General features: G+C 34.6%; 1 protein-coding gene across 2 annotated transcripts in view; it reads right to left on the bottom strand.

Annotated features, from left to right (window-relative positions):
* BBS9 (Bardet-Biedl syndrome 9) overlaps positions 1-27,037 on the bottom strand; it is a 313,308-nt gene that overhangs the window by 238,149 nt on the left and 48,122 nt on the right. For both annotated transcript variants that reach the window (XM_075143047.1, XM_075143048.1), the window contains 7 exons: positions 17,426-17,607; positions 13,949-14,025; positions 11,567-11,620; positions 8,404-8,506; positions 7,337-7,441; positions 5,234-5,248; positions 1,343-1,483 (listed from right to left, as the gene is read on the bottom strand). In XM_075143047.1, coding sequence (XP_074999148.1) covers positions 1,343-1,483; positions 5,234-5,248; positions 7,337-7,441; positions 8,404-8,506; positions 11,567-11,620; positions 13,949-14,025; positions 17,426-17,607 — 677 coding nt within the window. The remainder of the gene's footprint in view (positions 1-1,342; positions 1,484-5,233; positions 5,249-7,336; positions 7,442-8,403; positions 8,507-11,566; positions 11,621-13,948; positions 14,026-17,425; positions 17,608-27,037) is intronic.

The raw sequence follows: 27,037 nt of genomic DNA, 5'->3' as shown, positions 1-27,037 counted from the left end.
GCCTATGATTAAAACCTCAAAATGTAGACCTTTGAAAAAAAGTTTCTCTGTTTCAATTAAGTATTACACAGCACACCCATTTGAGAGAAAAGGTATATTTACCCTCAAAGAGAAGAAAATCATGCTACCAAAAGCCATGCCTACTCCACTGCTCTCAGACAAATATACTATACAAACTTTTCAAAAAGAGATGCAGCTCCACCTTAAAAATACTGTATTAAAGTTGTTGGCCCATACAGCTCTCAGAAAACTGTTCCAGAACCTTAGTCCTCTGAAGTTCAGAAACTTAATCACTGCCAGACTGAACTTATTCACAATCACTTTATAAGCCCTGTTTATTCATTTCTTCTTGTGCTAATATGATCATCTAGATCCATGATACAGCCACAAAATATTTACTGAAGGCAACGGTATTCCCTTTTTTCCCCTGTGCTTTAGTAATCTAAATGAGTCACTTTCTTTTAATTCTCCTCTTCAAATCCCTAGATAATGTTCATAGTCTTTTTCTACACTTTTGAGTTTGAATTAGTTTTTATTTAATATCAGCAACTAGCACTCAGTGTGCCAGTGCACAGTAATATGGTATTAGTTTCCTGCATGGAAACATTTTGTCTAATGCATCCTCAGTTCTTATTTATTTGCTTATGATTGTACCATATTGTACAGGAGTATTCCTGTGGTAACTTTCACCTTCTCTACCTCTTCCAAATTATAAGCATACAATTACAGCAGAAATTATTTTCATAACAATACACTTCATAGTACTCAACTTCATTCTTCCAGTCCTAAATGGCACCTAATTCCTCCTTCATACTATTTTAGTATTATCCCGAATATAAAACATAGTTCAGGTTTGCACATCAGAAAATATCGCTAAGTACATGTCTTCTTTTTGGTCCAAGAAGGCTAATGAAATTATTAAATAAGATCAGCTCCAGACTGATATATCAAGACCTCCACAAATCTTCCTCCAAAGCAACTGTACCCCTTACATACAACATTTACCACTTTTGCTTTGCCCTGCTTATCTTTTTTTAAATGAATGCCCATGTTTTCCCCTTTACAACACCACTGATGCAATTTTATGTAAAATGATTTTCTGGATACATAAAAATTACATCTATATCATGCCCTGTGTAAAGAAATCTGCAGTTTTACCAGAGACAGATATATTAGTCCAGGTGGATTATTATTGAAATATTATGCCATCATTTCTTTCAAAATATACTTTTTAAACATTCTAACATTAGCTTTGTTAATTACCTCATTACTTTTCACGGACAAAAAATGCCTGTTGGAGTCCCTAACATATTTCCTATTATAGACATACTTAAAAACCTACCTGGAAAAATGGTGAGAAAACTGATGGGAGGTTTATTGGTATCAATAGTTAGCTTGTGGTTTGCTGCTTTTGAAGGTTGAGCTGGAAAGCAAATTAACCGCAAAGGTAGCCTGAAGTTACACTGTGCAACTTTCGGTATTCCTAAAAGGAAAGAAAACAGATTCATCTTTCATATCCATATTCTGAATAGAGAATACTTCATACTGTTGTCCTCAAAGAGGTGTAACAAAATATTTTTAATGTGATCAAGGAATATGTTAAAACAAAAGCTATGTAAAATTCTCAATTTTTGTTAAATTTTCCACCTAAAATACTTTTAAATTTGAATACTTTTAATAACCTTTTCAAGTGAACATTTTCAACTGAATGGAAAAGCAAGAGTTATTAGCCAAATCCACTGCATACCTGTATTTATACCATTTAACATGCAACAAAGATTAACATTTTGTTTAATGCTCTAGACAAACAATTCTACTTTAACATAGACGACAGCTGTGTGATTACTCCTGATGCTTCAAATACAAAATTGAAGCATGTACGTTTTCATCAGGAATATCACAAACTAAATCCTTTTTAAGAACACATTTACACTTTTTAAATACTCTTAAATAATATCTATGCAACCTTCATATCATGTCAGAGGTTTGTGGCTTAGAAAAAAATTTATCTAATAGAGATTATTACCTAAAGGTATATTATATTCCATCTTTCAACTCATTGCATCGTAATAAAATAGAACTGTAGAACAAACTGGCTTCTGCCTTTGGTATTAGGATCTAATACCATATGCAATTTTATCAGAATGGTGCAAGAGAAAAGAGGAAGTTTTAACACATTTAGAAAACATGTTCATGAGAATGTGTCAAAAATTTGCTCAAATATAAACATTGTTTAAAATTGTCGGCATGTCAGAAATTGCCCAGTATGTTCTATGTGAAAGGTAAAAGGGCTAGTTGCTACGAAATATGGAGCTCTTGCTCTTTTGGGCAGCCAGACTATGGTTTTTTTGAGGAGGATTGTTTGATGAAGCAGCTAACAGGGAAACCTTGTTTTGTTTGGGTACAGACATCACTATAGGCACCAATACTCATCTTACTGAGAACAGTATTAATGTCATAGAACAATCCCTCATTCTCTCCCAAATAACCCACAAAACTCAAACATTAACCCCAATACTCACCTCAGCAGAATTTAATAAAGTACATTTTTAGAGAGAGTAAAGTAAGTTACTGTCATGGATTATATGGAGACAGAAAAGTCATGAAACTGATAGCTACACAGGGGTTATCAGTCATGTAAGCTTAGCAGGGTAGTATAAAAATAAAGCTCAACCATTTAATAGACATCCAAGCAATCCTTTTTGCTAACAATTTTGTTTGTTTGCTGCTTCGTGGATCTCTTGCAATGAAAAATTATTTCTAAGACTCATTTCAGGGGAAAAATGTTACTAGAAAGCTCAGATTCATCCCTCTGGTTGTCAATTCATTAGCTCTTTTGACTAGCTGGTAACGCCTCCAAGTAACCATTGTGCAGCAGCTTGTTAAAAACAAAATCAGTGTCAAACAAGCAGAAAGCTTAGAGACAGGTGCTCAAAAACTAGGATATCCCTGGGTTACAAGGAAAATTCCTGAAAAAATACTTGACAATAAACCCATGACCTTTCAGAATGATTCACTCAATTGTATCTTCATCATCTGATGGGAAAATTAAAACCTTTTCTTGATGACAACATAACACAAACATCTTACTATTGAATTTAGATATGGAGACTTATCAGCAGGAAAAAATTAGTGATGAAGCTAGCCAAAAAGATTTTGAAATATTTTTATTCTTAAACCAAGATGGTTTTCTTCTTGTTTCAAACCAGCTTTTCCTAGACAGTCTGCTCTCAGTCTGCCTCATCATAAACATAATTTTTCAATATTTCAGACAAAGGGTCAAATCAAAACTAAATCAAATCGTATCTGGCTTTGGGAGGGAACTGGGGAGATTTCTAGTTGATGAGTCCAAAACCAAACCAAAAAGTTCCAACAAAATTTATCACAACAGTAAAAAACTCTTGCTGGGAAATGCTTTGAGAATATTTCAGAATTTCAAATGGTAGTAAAGAAACACAAAGCAGTAGTAAAGTGTGGGAGTCAGAACTTCCCCAATCCTTTGGTATTATGTTACATCTCACTTCATCTAGAGTTGTGATACATTGCATGATATACAATTTTAGCACTGTAATAAAGAAAAAATGTGAAAAAAATTTCAGATTGTCTTCTAATCTGAAACACAACAGAAATTTTGTAACATTATCTCATAAGTTACTACTATTTAAAGGCATACTATGCACTTACCTGATAAAAGTAATAAAAGTTACATGCACTGTAGTTACGATTTCACTTCCAAATTACTCATGCATTCATCTTAATTATATTTGATACATAATATTGATGTAGATGATAAAAAACATTAAAGCTCAAATCTCTAATTTAGGATGTTAAATATTTAGAGAATTTATGCCTTTTTCTGGTATTGATGACCCTGAATTTAACTAGTTCAATGCACCTCACAGTAGCCCAAATAAATTTTGTCCCTGATAATTCTACAAAGATTACTGTGCTCCACAATATTCTCTTCAGCATCAGGTTTTCAACTTGAGTAGAAATTTCTTAAAACAAAATCCAAATCTTCATTTTTAGAATGTTACCCTTTCAAATTATACTTATTTATTTTTATATACTTTATTTATATATTTATTCTATTTTTTAATAATTTTTAAAACTACTTTGTATAGCAGAAATCTGCCACATGGTGATAGCTATTCTTTCCAAGAGTAGTATTTCATTGAGATGGTTCAAGCATCTATTTCCTGTATGGCACCTCAAGGTCCCCTGAAATATCCAGAAACCAGAAAAGGAAGGGAACGATTAACACAGTTTTCTACTTTTTTTACTTCACTTAGTATGCTCGTAAGAGCATAAGTATTGAAAAACAAGACTCAAATATACATACATCTATATATATGACTTCTGTTTAGGAAAACTGCAAAACTGAAAACACTCTTTCAGTTGATCTCTAAATGTATGACAAGCAACTTTTTTCTCTCCCCAAAACATGAGGGAATTTGTACTTAATGTATATTTTTTCAAGTTAGTAAAATATCTCCTGCAAGGACTGTATCTTTTCAACACATATACAAAACTACCCTTCTCTCTTTTTAGTCTACCTATACATAAACTAACTTTCCAATCCTGTTTTGTCTTTTAATTGTACCTTTTGCAAGTATCATACCTACCACAATCACAGCTAAGTTTTGTACTGCTGGTATTGTCGGTTAGAAAGCAGCCTGTTAGCCTTGAATAGGATGTTTCCAATAGGAATTGGAATGAAGAGATGTTAAATGACATCATTCTCATTTGAGTGACATCAGAGCTACTCAGTCCAAGCAGCACAGCATTAGCTACAAATCCTTAATGGCTGTTTCAGTTGTATCAAAACAAGCTATAATTTAGCTGCCTAAGTTCTTGCTGCAACTTGAAAAAAAAAGCTAAAAATATGGTAAAGAAAGAACATACAGTCGTGTTTTCCATTTTCAATCTCAATGCACAACGCACTTAATACTTTGGAAAATTCCTATGTTACATATGAGAAAGTGCAATATACTTCACCAAGAAATGTCTTTACTACTTTCTATTTTCCCCAGGGGTAATTGTCTTCTTATGTCTAAGCCTCATTTACTTTCAATTTTCTCAAACATTCACACCTTCATAGCATCAAACTAAGGATGATAAGAACTTATAGAAATAATACGTAAAATAACAGCTCCCTTCCAAATCTGCTTTATTCAGCATATGCTGTCACTCATGAAACCATTCAAACTTTGCATTTTTTCCATTCACTTACCTTCAGGATTGAGCTCTACCGTATAACCAGGAATGGGACAAAAAGAAAAAGAAAAATACATAAGATACTACTCAAATAAGAAAAAAAGGAAATGTAGTAAGAGGTTTTAAAGGACTTAAGCCACATTTATTAAGTAGACAGTACATAAAGACATAATACTAGCCAAAAAACAGACATGAGACCACATTCATCAATAGTGCAATCCCATCCAATTGAGTGACTCATTAACCTTCAGCTGTATGAATCCCACAGAGATACACTGAAGATTGAATTAGCCACAAATACGGATATCTTAAAAAATAAAAGAGGAAGAAGTCTCCATTCAGATAAAATGAAGTCACAAAGGCACTTAATTTTTGTTTACTAGTATATTACACTTAAGGATTTGATTGCCTTGAACAAGTAACACTAGTATTTGTATGTAATTGAATAGGATTTTCCCAGCTTAATAATTTAAATTAACATCCAAAAATTTAGCAAGATCTTAATTATGCTCCTTTATTTAGAAGTCTTCCAAATTCTACCATAAAGTTAAGTTTTTAGAATTTCTTTTACAGTTCCCTAATTCTGTTAGATGTCATGTTTTCTGGGGATTTTTTTTAATTGCATATAAACAATCAAACACACTTAAGAGAGAAGATTTCTTTACTTCCCTAACCAAAAGGCTTGCAAAATCCAACCTAATATCTAAAATATAAGCATAAGTTTAACTAGGATCATCTGAAAGAAATAATACGTTCATTTGCCCGTGAGAAATACTCTTTAAGTTTGATATTCTGGTCTTGCAAAGCAAAATCACAGAAGCAAGACCAGCAAAACAAAAAGCAAGCTTTCAAAATCAGAGGATCCAAGATACTCAAAAGTATACTACCTATACAGTCATACCACAAAACCTGTCTAAAGCTACATCACTCAGTTGGATACTTACGAAGGTACACCACCTCATTCGCAAGGAATAAACAGTCAGAGTCACAATACAGAGGGACTGAAGTTGTACAAGCTGTTTGTGCAGGCTCTCAAGAAAAAGGGAGGAGCACCCTTTTCTCTCCCACCCTCTGCACACACCTGCAAGCCTTGTCTAAAGAGGGTAAGATCAAGTTCTTTAAAAACATGCGTTTCAGCTTTGTCTAGAAATAAACATTTCAATCATCACACAGCCTAGACTACCATCATAAACACAATGTTTCAAGTGAGAAGTGATGTGAAGCAAATGCTTCAATAAAAGTGTCCACATAGGATAAGGTACTCAAGACCACCATCCCTCACAGAAGCCCTAACTCCACACGCATTTCTTTGATGGCAGTCTATTCTATGTCACCCTTCCCTTTGTGCTGGCACAGCTCTGTGTTTGCACAGTGAACCAAATCAGCAAATCTGGCTGAGAAATAACTGTTGATTGTGTGAGCACAACAGGGGAGGAGGTGCAGGAGCAAAGCGGAAAAGTGAAGAACAGACAGCTTAAACTGGTTTACGCTGCATTTAACTTAACATGGAAGCCTGGCCTAAATACATTCACAAGGCTGTGTGTAGAAAACTGAGCTAATCAGTCTTCATTTATGGATAGCAAGGTAAATTTACATATTCTATCACTAGGGTCATTAGGGCATTATAAAACAAACGACTTAGTTTCTATTCTTTTGGGTTAGTTTATTTGTTTAGAATGAATATGTTCAACTGTTAAAAGGGAAGTGAGGAATAATCACTCCCAGTGCTTATTGAAATATCCTCCTCTGTGGGGAGGCACTTATTGTCACATTCGTTGGCAGCCCAGAAGGCTGAATAGTCATAAAGATGTAATTAACATCTCACTCTAAGAGCTGGTCCCTTAAAGAGCGGAACAGAAGCAAATTGATAGGACAGGGTGGGAAAGCTTGTATGGCTGCTTCCCAAGCCATAAGCATGTGACTTTACCTCTATAAGACCAATTACTTAACTTAACAATACTACATAAAATATTAACTAGAACTGAAGACTAGACTGTGGTACACATTATTTGTTTAATTACTACTGCCTTCAATATATTTCAAAAGAACATTTATAAGAAATATGTAAAGAAAAAGACCTCAAAAAAGGCAAATCAATTTGAAATCTCCAGTGACTTACCTGTTGGTGTATTACATGAAACCACACAATTTCCTTCTAGTTCTGATGGAGAACAATTCCCCTTCAAAAAGACAGACAGGACCACGGTTTCAGATGAATCTGGTTCTAAAAACAACACAAAATTAAATCAAGTAATAGGAGCATGCAAATAAAAGCAACATATTTTCTAGCACTTTGGGAAATATTCTACTAAATTATGGTAGTTGTTTCCATCAGTTCACCTTTATCAAATTACTGGACATGCTTTTTTTTAAATCAGTAATTTGTAAAAGGCAAACTAGTCTCTCCAACTTATAGCTATCTTGAAGCATAACCAAGAAAACAATTCAGCACGCTGAACACAGAGAATATCAAAACAAATGCAGTTTTATATTGTGATTTTAGTATTTTACAAAGCCATCAGCCCTTTGCTCCTGTCATATGTTGAGAAAACATAAGAACCATCCTTTCAGATGAGAGCAGCAGTCAGTAAAGCCCTGTTTCAATAGGGACCATTACTGCACATTTCAGAGCAGAAATGGTCTGCAGTCCCAACTGAGGCAGAAGGACACACTTCTCTGGTCTTCAGCTCCGCTCAAGTCTTCAAGGCAATCCCACCTGCAGCCTTATCAACAGAGTTGGAATAAGGATAGAATCACCAAACAGTTGATGCTAAGTTGGGAACATATGCTAGACTGTCCACAGGTAAACAAGCTTTCTGTCCCTGTGTTTAGTTCAGCAGTGCCATTTCTACATAGGCAGAATTGCCAGCAAAACAAAATGCCCCAGCAAAAGCACGACAGAATAACTGATTTTCTTTTTCCTCTGTCATGAAGCTGCCACTCTGCCTTTCCTCACCTGCCATGCATCATACCGTAATCAAGGAAGCAACTCCATTCCTTTCTACTTTGTTTTCCTCCTCCAAGCAGTATCTAGAAGCTGCAGAGTGCAGGCAAGGCAAATTTGTAATTGCTTTAACTGCAGTGCATCCGCAACAAAGCACTCGATGGAGGCTGGACTATACCTTTCAAACATCCTCAGAAAAAGTAGTATGATACAATAGCTGTAATGGTACTATAATAATTTACCTAAATCATCGAAGACAAACTGGTCACAGGTCACTGCTAATGGAGCTTGTACACATACTGCCAGGTTTGGTTTCTGCGCAGTCACTCTGCTCTGTATTGTTATCTAAATCAAGTGACATACAGGAGTATTAAAGGAAGCAACAAATTAATCTCTGTATAGCAGAAAACAAACATAACCAGCAAAAAGATATGAAAAACCTGCAAAGAGCAATTCAGCAACAATGTTTTAGAACTTCAAATTTCAACTTCAAAACCAGTATTTTCCTTTTACAATTCTTACTTACTTACAGCCAATAATGAACGCAGTAACTTGAAAGGTTACAAAAAACTGAGGGGATTTCTCATGTTCTTTGTAATTTTAACCCAAGACAACTAATACTAAAGTGTTAATTAAAATGTTAATATTTTGCAAGTGTCATGTGCATTTGTTCTAATGTAAATAAAAATAGAATGTTGCCTCTTTCAGGTGACTAAAGTAAAAAAAAAAAAAAGAATAAAAACAAAACTAACCAAAGAAATTAGTTCCTTTAACTGCAAAGAGCAATGCATAGTCTTCTGAATAACTTCAGAGTCAAGTTCTATTTGATTTTTTACTGCAAAGAAATTCTAAAATTCAATATACAGGATACCCAGCACAACTACAACTCCAGATTATGAGAGCTGACCTAACCATAAACCTGGAGTGGCCCTGGTTGTTTCTATTGCAGGCAGTTATTTCTCTGCAAAACCAGTGGATATCAAAAGAATGTCCTTAACTCAGATCTAAAATGAAAGTATAGTGGTGACTGAGATCTGAATGCGGTCTGCATATACACAGACCATATCTGCTAACTATTATCATCTGTTTTGCATTGCTGGTCTAGCAAGGAGCTCAGTACAGCCAGGTTAAATCAGTTTAGGAAAATATTATTAGTTATAAAATGACTCAAGTGTTAGGAAGTGTGACTACTTTGACAGAATTAACATCAACATTTATTTTGGTATAACAATACATTTGGGCTGCAAACAGGCCCTCAGATCATCCATCACTATTAATGCTAGCAAGGAAGGATCACATCTACCTCTGTACATACTTCAGATAAACTTTGCCCTATTTTCTGAAGCCAGAATCTCAATAAGGTGAACAATGAAGATGGAATCAATAGTCTTACAGATGTTATGCCAATTAAATGAGCTACAAACATGCAGACATGAGACTGCACACTTCAGAATTTGTAATTAAGACAGTGACATTTCAAGTTACTGGCAAACGCTACTTCAGTGCATTTCTCAATTATATTTGGCTTTCTGCTGCATATAGGAGTCTGAAGTAAAGAATCTTCTTATCCAGAAACTTTTGTCAAAAGTATCTAATTTTATTAAAGCTTTTCTGACAGGCCTGTCATTGGTGCAAAATTAAATTTAAAAATTAAATTTTTAATATAAAAATAAGTGTCACAAATTCTGGAAGTTTTTTAGAGCACAATGCATTGCCTGCAAATTTTTTGGGTAGAATGACCACCATTACAATGGCCAAATAATATTCATTAGTAACATTACCTACTTTGCAGAAAGCATGCACGGTATACATATACATTGGTTGCAGTTGTGCAATTCAAGAAAATATTTAATTTTAAAATTTATCAAAATTGTTCTCAACTTGTCCAAATCCAGAGTTAAGTTCAAATTAGTCTGACAAGAGTCATAACATGCAACTATAATGTACAATTATTTCCTACTTTCATAAGAACCAATGCTTATAACTTTGTAAATATTAAAGAGTTGAATCCATTAATTAAAAGGACTTTTCCACCAACTGCAGTTAATTAGAATGGAGACATATGAAGATCAGTTAAATGAACTTATCACAGGAAAAATATACTGGAAAAAACTGAATGCATGATAACCCCTCATTTACTATTTTTGTTTCATTAAAAGGTATAAGATACATAAAAAAGAAAGCAGACTGGGGAATTATAAAGCTTTCCCCTTAAAAAGCTTTTCAACCATATAAACACATCCATGCTCATTTTAAATAGTGTTTGCCATTGACCTTACAACAGCAATAATGAGCAGATGAGAGAGAACAATGGGAGTTACCTGTGTTCCCAATGCTGAAATTACAACCGCTCTACAAAACTGAATTTCGCAATTATAAACACAATACTTTCCTCTATAATAACTCACTTATACAATATATTGGCTCCAATATAAACTAAAAGCTGATAAATTCATACCTTTCTGGAGGTAATTTAAGTTTACATTACATATTTTAAGGTACCCTTATATTCACAAATAGCCTGATTCAAAATCCAATGTCATTCAGCTGAACTTCTTTGAGCAAAACTGTCACAGACTTTATCAGGATTAGGATTTTGTCCTGTACCACTTTAGCATTCAAAAATGCAGAGAAAGATGTTGGACCAAGTACAACTAAACCACACTAGTGTAAGGGAATCTGGTTCAGTAGATAGTCCAGTTACCCTCTGAACTTTTCACTCAAGATAGAGGGAGAACTTGCAAGGTTCTCAAAAATAAGGCTCCACTGATATTCCTAGAAGATCCTCTCAAACCCAGAAATAAAAATCATGATCCTTTTTAGGCAATACTGAGGAGAAACTACACTTGCACATACATGCATGCACACGCGCACACACACACACACCTTCTTTAGAATCAGTTACAGGCAGCAACTCTCATGGAGGCCTGCAATGATGTCAATTTTCAAATTAGATTTTCCTAGCATTTTTTTTCACTAGCAAAAGCTATTAAAGTCTTCTTACAAAAGAAAGTCTATTTTTGTTTATTGACAACTAAAAAGGCAGCTGAAGATAACAAACTTTACATGTTGAGTAACATGTAACATGTAACAAACATATATTCCCTTTGAAAAGTGTTGGAAAAATTACTCTTGTAACCTCAAAAACAACCTCATTCCATCCTAATAATGTTTTTGAGTCTGCTTCTTGATAAGCCTATCAAAAATAAAACAATCGCTTTCTGACTTCAGCAGATGGCTTGCTAGAACAACACCCTGTCATACTAAGGAGAAAAAGAATTAAGTATATATTGCATTTCAAATTTTACTCATTTTCATGATCTAAGTGAAATACACATAAAGTGACAAGTTTGTTAAAATTTGCCACCACTATTTGAATGCTACTGTTGGAGTTAGGCACAGTACCTTTACTGTGACTGATGGTACTGCCTCTGCTTTTACCTCACTGTCAATGGCTTGCTGTGAAGAAAAAGATGAAAACAGAGTAAATTCAATATTACACATGAATGAGTGAACACAATGAATGCAATATTACTTTCCTACCATCAGCTTGGTAAACAGGGAATTAACGGTAAAGGACTTATCATTCCTATGACAGATTAAAATACACAAAATACATTTCTGAGTTCCTTCTGAAAATGCAAAGCCTCTGTTTGAAATTGCCTGCAAAAAGGATAGCAAAAGGTCATGAATGTTGTGTATATAAGAAACTAATATACTCTGATGTATATATGAATATTTGAAACTATTTTGTTTGGCACACTACTTTCCACTCTATATTTATTTAAATTCTGGAAATACCTGCTGTTATTCAGTAGGGAAAGGTGACTTCCAATCTGGCAATATATTATATACACCCCATAGTATATACCAGAAAATCATTACACGCTATCTTATAACCAGAAATACATTTTGAACCTCAAAAGAAAATTATAGCAGGCATCTTGCTACTCCTGCTAATTTCTATTTCAATGGGCAATTCCATCTAATTCAAAATTCATCTTGACCTTGCAGTCTATTTTAATATCTTATTTTATGCTTGTATTTCATTTTCCAACAGGTCAGTCCCTACTGCTTAAGAAAATGTTCCTATTTGTTTAAACTATTTTACTTTAAAGAAACCCTTAACTTTGGCTATAATACCAAATTACTGAGTCGAACTTACACCTTCTCATGATAAAAGAGTAAATTAAGAACAATCTGATGTCCTCTACCCACCCTCCTTTTCATCCCAACACGCCAGTATAAGGTCCACGACTGCAAAGTTCCTAAGAAGTCAGGAAGTTGGTAGGCTCTCTGGGTTCTAGAAATAAAACTTTCATTTGTACATTGTGTATCTTTTTCAATTAAAAAAACATAGCTACTTTCATACTGCGCTGTCATGCCTATTGTCTCTGGTGACCAGTGGTTGATCCTGAAGCAGTAGCAGGGGTGCAAAGAGATTGATCCTGACCATATTGAGCTTTCTGAATTCAGCTGGACTTCCTGGATCAGAGGCCATACACAGGAGGTGGTGTTAAATAACCAGAATGGTCTTCCACTTGCTTATCTAATCCATTTTAATACATCTATATCCTCTTTGCTTTTACCACACATATCACAATTTAAATCTTTTCACAAGTGCAGAAGTAGTATCTGCAAGCCTGTTGTTTCCCAGATCACTGCAGAAGCCCTAAAATTGTTCCCACATTTGCTGTATTGATCCTTCCCCATGAAGTGTCTTACCAGATTTTTCCTTTCTAGATGGCTACTGAAGGAACCCCCAGGAAAGCCTACCACACAGGAAACTAAGATATATGGACAGCTTTGGGAAATAAAGATTCAAGGCTGTGGTTCGATTGATATATTGAGTTATTTATATATGAAACAGACGATTTGCATCTGGAAGGTTGAGTGAATAAGCACAGCAGCGTTAGAGCATTCTATGTACTTAACAGTTCTAAGTGTTGTGAGCAGATTATTGCAGCTAGCCAAGACCATGTCACACTGTCCTTTTTTCCACAGACAAGTACTAGGACACTAGCACACATTATAAAGAGGTCCCTTTATCAAAGAATAATAGCAGTAGAGGTAGCAGTAGTAATAATAACAGAGTTTAAATAAATGTATCACATATATATATAAAAGTATTAAAAAGCAGCTCCTTGTGTATTTTTTAAACAGTAAGTAGCCCTGAAAATCAGTTTTGCAGAAATTAGTGGCCAGAAATTACTAATTACAGATGTTCTAGTGCAATGAGTATGTTCCGAAATGTTAAAGTGAAAAGTTTTAAGAGACAATATAAGCTCTCCTGAATCTTAATTTGATTTAATTTTTATAAACTACATATGTATACAGGATGAATAAACTAATTAGGCTGCAACACCAGAGAATATTAAACGATGCCTTGCTAGAGAAAGATTATTTCTTACAATGCATCTTTGAGTGCTTTGTGTATTCTATCTTTAAATAGTGTCACCACAGGGTGACACTTCTGCTGTTTCCCCCCATATTATTAACTGCTCACCACTGCAAATTCTCACCACTACAAAGTTATTCCAGATCCTAAGTTCTCGTTCACTTATGTTTGCTTAGCCAAGAATGTAAAGGTCCTCAGAGAGAAGATACTAAATAATTTTAATAATTCTAGTTAAAAAGTGCGTTTTAATTGATGGAAAACTGGGGGCTATGTAGAAGCTCAGTCCACAAATATCAACACGTAGTAATCACTATCCATGATCAATCATTATTTACTCATGTATGAAACCAGTGTTTTCAGAGTAATTTCCTTTTTATACAGGTACATACAGATTCTGCATCCAAATCAGGCGAAACTTCTGCTGTGACAATTAGATCTCTGTGTTTTTCAGATTTGGGGAAAATATCTGAAAGAAAAAGTAGATCAGCTCTCCTTTAACAAACATGCAACTACATTTCTAAAAATAATACAATTTCAACAGCATCAAGTTTCAGACTTACATCATTACACCTACTAGTGCAAAGGAAAAAAATAACAATGAATATGATTTTTGACCAAAGAAACTTCCCAATTTTATAAGATTTCTACAGACAACCTAAACCTGGTTTTCTGGTTTATATATGAATTTCTGGATTTCTGGATTTCTGATTTATGTATGAAAAAGGATTTAGATGCGTTCTATAACAAGATTTTACACCTACTATCCATGATCTTCAGAGACTATAAGGAATTTTTAAACTTTTGTCCTCACATGCGTATACTAATACACCTATAATAAACAACTATCTCCAAAATACACACCACACATCTCATGGCACTTTCATCTAAATAGTTTGATAATGAATACGTTAGACACAGAAAGACTCTGTGTCTAATAGTGTAAAATTAAAATAGATTTTAGAAATTCCTCTGTGTAAGAAGGTATATGAAAGTTTTATGTACAGAATATTGTATGGGGCTTGGTTACAACATATTACCTGATGATTTCCAGGTCTGTCAACATACAAGGCAAAGAATGGTATGAACTCATTTATATCTATGATATAAATTCACATATGTAAAAAAAGTTGTAAGGATTAAAAGCTAGGCACTTAAATACCATGAGGAATTACATAATCTCCTCTTAAGAGTCCAGAAGTCCAGCTCTAAGGTATTCGTGTTTTTCTGAAAAGCACTATTATTTCTTAGTACTAAATGTATTGGAAAAAGAAAAACTCAAACAGGAAATGTATAGTTCCTAAAATAACAAACAGTAAAGGCTTAATGTAAAGGGGAAATTAACATATTAATTGAATAATTGAGAGCATGAGCACATTCAGAAAGCTGCAAGAATTTTATTACACATAGGATCCTGAAAATGACCCAGAACTAGTAGGCAGCACATTATTTCTTTCTAACAAGAGGGTCAAGGGAAAAGATTTTGATGAAGACAGAAAATAAGTTTTCATTTTCTTGTGCTCAGAGAAAAATGCCTCCCTTTACTACAAGGAAAAAAAAACAAAATCAAAACATGTTCCTCCAACACCACCTACCAAAGAAGCCTAGGCCTGTTTCATACTGCCACAATTGCGCACAACTGGTTCTGCCAATTACACATAGCTCAGCACAATCCATTCCACTTGTACAGATAAGAAAATATCTTCCTTTTCTATTCCTTCTTAACCATTTCTCTTCAGGTTGCTTCTTCAAGCAAACTATGATGCAACTTACGCAACTTCTGTCATACAGTCATTTTCGTATTAGAAACAGGACAGAGATCACAACCAAAGTTTATATATAAGTATCAGCTTTTTGTTACTATTAAACTGAGCCAAACACCTATGTTAATCACTTATGTCATCCAGACTGATGCAAGTAACATTAGATTTAAGTTAGTATAACAGATAAGATTTTAAAATATTTCATCAGTTTATAATGTAAATCCTCATTCTTCAAAATGTATAAAACAGCTTAAGTTCAACAGTTTAATGGTCAGCACTGGACAGAAATAGAAGACATTTATGGAAATAACTACTCAAAGGGGGTTTTTTTTGCATGATGACCTAATTCTAAATACCTTCCATGTTTGGAAGTCAAAATGAAACAAAGACAAATTATTTCCATATAAGGGTAGATATTTTCAAAACAACACAAGCTCTTACTGCACAAACGTGAATCCAAAAGACAGAAAAGTCAATGGCTCATTTTAAAGATCATGCTTAGGAGTAACTTAATGGTGACCAACGTTCAAAAGTGTTTTGTATTCAACAAGACACAATTAGCAGTTATTTTAAGACTCAGCTAAAGTTCTAAGAAAAAAGCAAAAATGAAACAAAGCCAAAACATCTGAAACTGAAAGGCATTCTTCATAAGTAAAATATTCTATTGTAAAAAAGGTTTTCTCACAAGTTTTACATCCAGTTAAAGCCAAACACAACATCATTAGAGCATCTCTTCACAACGAAAAGAGCATTCATAAAAACTCATCTGAAAACACCATTGTAACACCTTAGATCAGATTAGAAAGATTGAGGAAGAAAAAAAATTAAAAGGAAGAGAGAACGGGGGAAAAGATCAACAATATTCACAGTAAACTTGTCAATCACACCATGAGTTATTAGAAAAGTTATAAAGGACAGCTATGTTTCCTTTCTCTCTCTCTAGATCTTCCACATAGTATGTTAAAACTAACAAACAGAAGTTGATTCACTTCAAATGGATTTATTCCTTCCATCATGTTTTTCTTTCCTTTGGTTATGATAGCCAGACAAAACTGTCAAGTACTTATAAAGAAGGGCTGTGGTAAAAATCAATGGAATTTACCCACATCTATATGCTTAAATAACCAATTACTGGATTTGTAAACTTAAAAACCTGGTATTAGTCTATCACAATAATGGACAAAGTTACATGCAATTACAAAAAAGAAATCTTGGAGTTGTAGAATCAAGCTCATGACTGCAGATAAATAAATTCTTATTTTCTAGGGATTTCAACTGTGAGCTTTTTCACTCTCTTTTTCACACAGAAAGCCACAATTACTTCTTTAATGCTAATTATCATCAGGAAAAGATTTTAATTGGTTCTTTCTATCTGTCTAAGATTTTTCCATAGTTTCCTGTAAAATCGCATGCTTCCAATTCCCTGTGCAAGTCAGATACACTGTTTAAAAACTCAGTTATGAAAACAAAAACTTTGAAGGATCTCTGAAGAAATTATGTGCCCTTACTTGAACAAAATCAATGCAAGTTATTAGCAAGGTATGTAAATTCCAGAGTTTATCATGATCAGTTATTTGGGTTTTGATATCTCTCACTATGTTCTTCAAATACAATCACTTTTGAAAGAAGTTAAAGCAACAGAAAAGGTGCTTTAACAAAAGTCATTCTTTGTTAATTGCATGACTTAAGAAGCCATTTGTAATAATAAAACAGAATTTGGCAATACTTTTGGCAATACTCTCTCTGAAGCCTAAGTATATCAGACTGTTGCTGTGAAATTCCTTAAGTTTTCTTGCCTTTGAGTAGTACAAGCACTGTCAGTTTTTTCTCTGAGCCCTTGCACTAGTGAGAATTATCTGCAACCTGACGTAAATATCTTGAAACTTCCAACAGGCATTATGAAAATACAAAGAAAAAACTCTGTATCCAAAGGCCTTACAGTCTAGGATTGGACTTTTTTTTATTAAAACCTAAACTTTATTAAATACTACATTTCCTACAGAAATGTAATTACAGCTGAGGTATGAAAATAAAATATTTTAAAGTGCTAAAATGAAAGTCAGGCGGTTAAAAGTACGTACAACTATAGAAAAGGGAGAAGCATACCTTGTGTTTTTGTGGCCTCCTTGATGATTTTCTGAAGCTCTTTCATTTCAGCATCAAATTCTTCATAGTTTATTTCCCTAGAATCAACCCTAGGAGCCTGGAAGAGTGAAGGATCAGTTCCGAGGTAGGAACACTGAAGATGCCCATCATCACTCAGAGTGACTATAACACCCTTCAAGTCTCTGCATAAAAAAAAATAAAGCTCATTAAGAAATTGGGAAGAATCACAGAAGCAATAACATTGAATTATGCTGCTTCTACTGTTCCATCTACAAATATAATAGAACTTCCTGTTTTTAATGAGATTCTTTGACTGAAAGAAAACAACAATATTTAGTCTTCAATTCAGATATGTTTATTAATATTACTCCCACTTATTGCAATCACACCTAAGAGCCAATCTGTGCTCTGACTAAAACATCATCCAAGTATCTCAGAATCTGTATAATCAAGACAGGTAAAAGAAAGCATCGGAACAAACAAGCTGAGTGTACAGTACAGTTGTAACCTTTTTTATTCACAAACTGTTACTTAAGTTTTTTGAAGTATGGATATTCAGGTTAGTATGCAGAAAGAGGAATTAGCTAAATGGAACACCAAGTAAGGGAAGGGATGCATTAGAAGAAATCCCAAATGGATGGAACATGTTCACAGTGAAGACAGCAGTAAGACTTTGATGTCATCAGTAGCAGCCCTAACCCATTCTTTGGCTGCTACTGCAGCTACTGTGCTGGCTCCAAACCCTGTCTGGCTCTTCCCTGAAGTATCTTTCTGAAAGGAAGCCACATGGATCCAGAAGATTCTCCTTACACTGCTCTGGATCGATACAAATAAGTGTTTTATTAGCTACACTATAGTCTCTTTTCTCCTGAGGGAATAGTACTTCATTGAACTTACTCCTACAAAAATCTCACTCATTTTGCTTAGCCGATCATGTACCATGCAAATGCAAGATTTCGGAAAGTATTTAACAAATTATGAGACAACAGGGAGCACTGCCAACATTTTGCTTAACTTGAAGGTTGTTCCTAAACAGAAGAGGAACGGAGCAGTAAAGAAAGACTAGTATAGATGTTAACAGCAAAAGTTAGGAGAAAGATAACTTTCATTTTATTTTTTAAAATGCTTACTCTTAATTAAATTAAAAGCCTGTATTTATTTTCATAATCATGAGGTGACACATTCATGCCAATAATTTCTTATTCCAAACTTAGAATATCTTATAGCAGATACTGCCTTTGCGTCAAATACAACTGTCATGTAAAGCAAAGATAGTTCAAATTTAATTCTTAGATATAAAACTTAATTTTGAAAAGAAAGCCTAGTGCACTTAGGCTAATTAAACCCATGTCACGCATTTCATTTATATAAGCGTTCAAGCTATAATTCATAAAAAACTAAGAAAAATTCTTTTAACTTACATATGCTGATACCTTTCAAGCGCCTCCTCAAGTACAATCCTCATTAAAAACTAGGTAACTATACAAAAAAATAGAGTTCTCTCTGGTTTCCTATGTTGTGTTGTAGCATGGCTCCAGTACACACAGATAGGAAACCTCATTCCAAAATTTTCCAAGGTAATAAGTAATTATGAAGGCAAACAGGTGTCACAGATTAATTTTGATAACTGATGGTCCAGTTGGACAATCCAAAATGCCTTTTTACAGAACGCTAAGGCCACAATCCTAGCGTTGGTTTCACAACTGCAATCAAATATTCTGGAAAAACTATGCTGTAATGCAGTTACATTATAACTGCATACAGAAATGAAGACCCTACTGGGCACTATACAAATAAGTAGTTGCTGCAGATAAGCTTGAGCTTTCTCTTTCTACAGAAAGTAATTTTTACTCAGTGAATGAAATAAATTTCCTGGTTGAACTATGAACATATGGAAACTGTTCGGGGTTTTTTTTGGACAACAGGTATCCCCAGTCAGTCCCTTGCTGCAAGTGGAACACGCAAATCTGAAGTGCCTTCTGGAACAGAACACACATAATAGGATTCAAAACACCCTTATCTATTATATAAGCTCAGGTTAAACAGAAAGAGTCTTCTCTTTCGGGAATCCTGTTGCTACCGCCACAGAAAAGCTTCCAGCTACCACTGCAATTTTTAACATATTGACATATTAACACATTGACTACAAAAACTAAGCAAACTGTAGTAGGAAGCTGTCTTTGTGAGCACCATAAGGCTGGAGATACCAAGTCTCCCCAACAAATACTTTAAGAAAAGAAAGTAGAAGACTCAGTGCTGATTTTCAACTTACATATCCAGTACCTGTGTTAGCAGTCATCCTGTGAATGTGACGGCCTATTTTTGACCTGTAAACTTGGGGTTTGCACCCGTTATTGCTGACAACTTGTAAACTCTCAATCCAAAGTGAGAGGAAGTGGAACTAAGCACGAGTCCTGGTTTCTCTGGCTGCTTGAATATTTGTTGCCAACTATAGTTGGTTTGCTTGCTCAGGACTGAGTCTGTTGTTGGCATCACATGCAGAACTGCTCATCCTAGTTTTCTTATGTCCAAAAAGCTGTGTACAACACACATCTGTGCTACAGTTACAGAATTCTGGATGGCACATGGAAAAAAATCTTTGGGCTAACCCTGAGATCTGTATATGAACAATGCAAGGAGACACACTATTGTGAATACTCGGACCATAACACAGTCTAGGTAAGGTATGCAAATAACACCTAATGTATAGGACTTTGCTTAATGCCTGCCAAATGTTTGCAAAGAACTTTGCCATACTGGCCATGGGCACAGCAAAGTCTTTAAAAAAGGGATATTGTTGAAGCAGATGCTACCATGCTACCAAATACACTGCCCCACACTTTGCTATTTAGTTACAGCAAATAATGAAGTTGCTTAAAAGAAATGGGATGATAAAAGAAACTGCATCATGAGCTTGTTCCACAACTGGAGAAAGAAAATTGACACCTGAAAACAAGACAATTTCTAAAATTCTCCAGCAATGGCTTTGGACCATCTTAAGATTTCTTTCCTGAGACTATGAATCTGTTAAGCTAAGAAGGAAAGATCCATGAGGAGATCTGAATCTAAATCAAAAGGGTATCAAGAAATATAGCTACACTGTTAGCAATAAATCTTTGATGATATACTGATAAAGTATAATACATTCAAAAGTGGTTTGTAAATACAGTCCTTCCTGTGTATCTTTAAGTTGGAAGTCATCTGCAGGTAATCAGTCTATCAGACGAAATCAACTCAAATCAATGAGGTGATTTTCCTATATAAATTATGCTTTTCTTAATTTCTGAGTTTATATCAGCATTACAGAATGCACATTCAAAAACTCCGTCTTAAAATAAACCAATTTCAACCAACTTTCCTGTTAGTCATGATATCCTTTAAGTCTGCACTAGCTCAGAGACAAAAGCATTGGTTTAAGAAAGCAGCATTACAAATGACACTTTTCCTTTGCTTCAGTTACTGTTCTGCTCGGTCCTAAAAAGATTGTTCAACATGAAACATACACAAATATCAAAAAGCCTTTTTCAGTAATCTTTCCTTGTTAAAGCTGTCTATTAATTTGTACATCAATAGAAAAAATAAGAAAAATATGGGTAACCAGTTGTAACACATGATTTATAATACATTAATTTCTCTGCTGGAATGTTCATCAGCCATTCAAGATTGCTTTATTTTCTCAAGCTTTTCTAACAGTGGTTAAAGACAGCAGGGGGAGGGGGAGCATATTTAACAGTTTTATAGTAGTTTCCCCGCAGCTACTGCACTCATACAATATCCCTGCAAATACCATTACTTCATTTGGCACATTTTGCACACAATCTGGAATTTCAATTACTTGTTAAATTTCTTTTATTGTAAACTTTTTTTTTACTGTATATCACACAATAGTCAAAGTAATAGCAAATCTAAGGGGACACTTTAACAGTGAGGAACTTAAAGTATGAAACAAATTATTCTGGTATCTAAAATAACTTTACAGTACAAAGCAACTCCTACACACATATGGTAATAATCTGAAAAACTATCTTTTATTGGATTCTGGGTAATAATAATGGCATATGTTTTTTGTGGGTCTTCTCTTACTAAACAAATTGCTTACAACATAATTCTTGAAGAAATTAAAATGCTTTGCATGTTTCCAGTTATATAATATCAAACTGATCAGTCAAACAATTGACTTAGAAGTTGACTCTGTAATTCTGAGTTCTACTTGAATGACACAAGCTAAGCCCTGGACAACTCTTAGGACAAGGTCTGGTTCTTGACACCATTTACAGCTTTAATTATTTACATTTATAATAGCACATAAAACTTCTATCTCAATTTCAGCAGTAGTCTTAATTGATATTACTCATACCAATAATTTTAGAAAACAAGATGCTCTGCAATACTACTTTCAGTCCCTTATTGATAATATATTATTTATAAACTACTAAACTAGGAAACTAATTCCTGAATTGTGCTCAAGCATTCTGAATCCAATTCTCTCCTCATTTTATCATCCTCTGAAGTAATTATATGCAAGAGCATTAACTACAATAGCACTTTTTAGTTTAGTGCTTTTGAAAACCCAAATTGTTCTAAGTTTCACTACCATTTCAATGTCATTTAACTGTAACTGTGTGAAGTATTTGATAAAATGCTGAAGGAAGATCAGACTAGGAGTAATAAACTGTAAGAATTTTCTAACATGAACTAACGGGAACAAAAGTCGAAAGCCCATCTTACTCTTACTAAACACACACTCCAAAATCAGACCTTCAGCTGAACATTTGAAGTATACCTGGTGCGACACAATGCCAGCTACTACTGATTTTTAACTGGTTTCGGGTATCTGTGGAGCACCCTCAGGCTCCTTTGAAAACTCCTTCCTCATTAAAAAAATCTTTGTTCAACTTTACATCAAAAGTAGTATTTGTATGTGTAAGACTTCCCCATTCCGCTATTAGACGTGAAAACAGATAATCTGCTCTCAGAAACTAAAATTCTTTTAAGGCTATTTATGTTATGTATTTAACATATTTTGCACACTCTGCAGGGGCATGCAAACATATAATGTAAATGAATGTTCAATTATAATTGTTTAACAATATGTAATTATATTGAATATCATTAAGTGGTAAATAATTTGTGCTGCTGCTTTATAGAAAAGCATTCTTCATCTTTCCCATTTGTGTGATAGGTTAGGATGGCTGATCTTAACAGAATATGAGACACAAATCTAGTTAAAAAAATTATGAAATACATGTAAGAGGAAGAGGGACATGAAACATGATTTCATCTTGATAACCAGCGGAAAAGCAGTTAAAAAAAAGAGAAGTTACGACTTGAACAACAGGTCAACACCTATCCCGTCTTATAAGCACTGAAATCCACTGAGAGTAAGAACCGAATAAAACCTGAATTTGGCCAGAGTTACCATTTTGAATGGCTGAACGATTCTCCAGCTTCCAGGTCTTACATAGTACTTTCACCCTCTACTTGGGAGCAAAGACATTTTCACTAGCACCGTTACGTGGCGACACCACACAGCAAAACGGCAAGCTAGTGCCTTACTGCACGACAAATTCAGGCAAGTCTTTGGCTTGCGTAGATTTCTCTTTGAAAGAGATTCTTTGCCTAAAAGGCCAAACGCCATCCAGCGACCAAATAAAAAGGAGCTTCTTCCATCAAACAACAAAATGAAAAAAAAGCAATGGAAATCAATTGTTTTTACTTTTTCTGCCAAGTTAAAAACAAACACTACTCAGAAAAGTTTGGGTCAGGGGTCTTTTCCGCCAGGCCGCTCCTGCCACCTGCAGGGCAGCACCACAGGGCCTGTGCGGGTAAGCCAAGCGGCACAGCTTCCACACAGGAGAGCCCTGAAAGCTACCACATCGGATTAAATGGAGCAGATTTTTTTTTAACAGGGTTAGTATAATAGCTTGAAAGTTTAAATGTAAGGGAATCTTAACAGGTTAAGATTTAACAATGCATGCAGAGGGTCAGACTTCCATGCACGACATCCTCTTCTGGTTCCTTCAGGCAGGGAACACACATACTGGAGGCTAGACACGCGACCTAAGCTGATGCTACAAATTACATATAAAGTTAATTTTTATCTGAAGGATTAACCAACTTAGCTCATTGGTTTTTAAATACAAAATCAAAACTATCTCAAAAGCAGTGAAGGTTTTATTAAAAATTAGCCAGCTGTACAAAATGCAGATTTAAGTTAAAATTAGTATTTGTCACAAAGTAGAATAAAAACAGAATATTCAGAGTGATAACACAGGCCTCCAGAAATATATGATCTTGCTTTAGGCAAAAAAATGTAAAGAGCTCTGAAGTATAATATATTCAAGGAAAAGCTCGTAACTTCCACGCTGCATTTCTTATTATCACAGTTCCATATCTAAGACACTTAATGGCATTATCTGAATTGACAAGGAAGTGAGGACTGATAAGAAAACCTGATTACTTTAAATAAGAGTGCAGCCTCTAAGTCAGAGCTCCAAATAATAAGAAACAAGAGAAATTACATTGTGATTTCATTTATGACAGTACCAGTGTTAGCAGTAAGAAAGAAATTAAGACCAACTGTGACACACTTAAAACATCTGCATGCTTCATTCCCTCTTAGAGCTACATCAAGAAGCACGTATTTCTTCATTTACACCTCCTTCGCCTGAAGTCTAAAATCTGTTTCAAGGCCAGACTCCCTCACTGGCAGACAGGTATACAGTAGGTATACAGTAGGTATACAGTAGGTATACTTTGAGCCTTCCAAAGGCTCAAAGGCTATACCAAAGGCTCAAAGACTGCTACTCAAAGGTAGCAGCTACGGTATCGTGGATATAGGATCTCAAAAGATTATCCTTCATCTACACCGTCTCTTCTCCCACTTGAAGATAGTGGTTAGAGTCCATTTCACTCCAGGCAAGCTGGAGAGGCCCCTAGTATCTCTGCTTCCAACAACAAAGAGATGCAAGGTGCTATACTGATAAAATCTACACTCTAGTAAGTTTATTGTTTTAGATAAAGCTTATTCTTAACTGTTGGCTTCATACAAGCTAATATTAGACAGTACAAGAAGAAAATTAGACTATCCACAGACTACAAAGAGGCTAACAAGAATAACCATGATGTGTCTTTACCACAGATTTATTCTGAAAGGATTGAATGATTACATAACTTTAAAAACATTCAACTCAAATTAATTTCCATCTCTTTCTCCTCACAGTTTGACAGTGATGTTCCTGCAAGCTTCAAAATTCACCAGCATTTCAGGCAGGAAAAAGTGTGTACGCTATTACTTTTAACAATACTTACCAATGTCCCTTCACTCTGTCTTGTAAAGAGCAAAGTTGCTCTTTAAAACCACCTCTGGCACTCTGCATTGCTAGCTGGCTCTTGTCACCATAGCTTAATAAATGTCCCACCTGCTGGTCCTCGTATGAAAAAATGTCTTTCATGTTAATAGCATAATAATCAAGACCTTCAAAATCAATAGCCTTAGACTGTTCATAATAACTGTTTTTCAAACAGGATGTCCAGCACTTCCACGAGCAGAGCAAGTGTCACAATACATCCATAAACTCCAGCCTACTGCTCAATACCCAGCTCCAAGACAAAGTTCAGAACCTGATACAGTTATATTCTACTCTGTCACAACATGAACAGACACAGAAAAATTGCAGGTTAGCCAAAAAAACCCATGCTATTTGTTTAAAGGCAAGTATTTTATTTTAAATACTACAGTGGGAGTTACTTGCCTTCTTGTTCTTGAGCGGTTAGAATTTCCACTTTTCAGGCTTTCTCTAGAATCATGAGGGTAGGAATATTTTACGTGTTATTCTAAAGAAAGTTGAAACCCTTACAAAACCATATGACTAAAAAAAGTAGGCTTTTTGAAAAAGCAAATAAGTGACATGCAATAAAATTAGGAGAACTGGCAATATGGGCATGTGCTTACTATCATACAGTAAATAGCATTTGAAACTAACTTGCTAGAAAGCCCAGTCATGAATCACAGTATATGCTGGACATCATAGTATTTCACACATCTATGTCTTCTGTGCGATCAGAATCCTACTAAGGTAAAAGAAATACAATCACATTCATATATTGTGGCTAAGCTACACACATTAAAATTATGTCTTCAAAAGATCTTTAAAAAGGATAATATTTTGTACTGTCATCTCTTGACAATCCAGTGACAAAAGAAATGTTTCTTTAAAATGCAATTATGTTTAAGTAGAAAGATTCTAGAATTCTCTGCATTTGACTTCTCAGATCAGGCAACATTCTTACAGAACACTCAAATAAAAATTTATATATATACATGTATATAACTGAACAGTTCATACTGTGCGTCATAACTGGCATTGCTTCTATTACAGTACTACTATACAGAAAAAGGAAAAATCTTTCAACAAACTATAAAGTTTGATTCCTGCAGTTTTCTTCCCATAAAACTGGGTAATAAGTGCTAAGTTTTGCTGGGTTTATATGTAAGTTTTGCCATTTTTATATGGTGATTCTTTAACAGTTGTGGTAGCTGTGGTGATGTCAGTTATAATAAGGAATAACAGATGGGCTGGAATGAAGAACAAAGTATTTTCAAGCATCTGGATAGCTAAAAAATTCAATGAGAGGGGTTTTATTTTGACTCCACCCACTATTACCCTATATGTGATTGCACTTTTACACCTTATATACTTAATTCAACTACAATATTTCTTCATACTTTTTCCAGTTAAATTCAGTTCCTGTTGCCTTTCCACTGTTTGAAGAGCCCAGCTACACAAAGTACATTCATCTAACCACCCAATGTACTATGATTCTGTGCCAGAAAACAAGTTTTAATTTCAAGTTCATATTTGGACCAGACCAATATTTTCTCACTTGCAAATTGATCGCAGATTTTAATTTTCTTTAAAAAATATTGGAAGCTGAAAGTTCATAAAGCACACTTTCAACCAATGGCTATACACCAGAATTCTGAACTCCAATCTTTTGATTCACGTACCTCATTTAAATTAAATGGATCATTCCGTTGGGCTACATAGGAGTTCAAATCTGGGAATTAATCCTGTATCGAAACAAAGATACTAGCTTATGCTCTCTTCTTTATGGAGACAGGTTGCTGAATCAGAGACTGTCTATATAAATTTATTCAGATAAAGTGCCATGAAGTTACAAGCATGTTAACTAGGTCAGGCTCATGCTAAGAAGAATAAGAATTTCTGAGTTTCTTAAAATACTAAATTTGCAGAATCCAACTTTTTAGCTTGAGTTAAGCTAGTAAATCGATTTTCATTATTTGAGGTGTGGAAAAAATAATTTTCTTTTTTAAACAAAAGTAACTGTTGAAAAGCCAGGAAATAAAAGTAGACTTTGTATGTTAAAAATGGCAAGCAGGGCTTCTTTAAAGATGATAAATTATTTCTGGACAAAAAATCTTTCCGGACTGCTTTATATTTCCTCTTCAGAAAACATGCTGTTCCATTACCAAGTAAAATGATATTTATCTGTCAAATAAATGAAAGTGAAAGCAAATATTCTAGTAACTTTCACCAACTTGTCCATACCTGTCAACCCCTTGTAATAAAAGGAACTTCATATTTTACA

This window comes from Calonectris borealis, chromosome 2 (assembly GCF_964195595.1).
Source record: "Calonectris borealis chromosome 2, bCalBor7.hap1.2, whole genome shotgun sequence".
Classification (NCBI taxonomy): Eukaryota; Metazoa; Chordata; class Aves; order Procellariiformes; family Procellariidae; genus Calonectris; species Calonectris borealis.
Note: the sequence above shows the minus strand (reverse complement) of the source record. Positions and strands in the feature narration are given on the sequence as shown.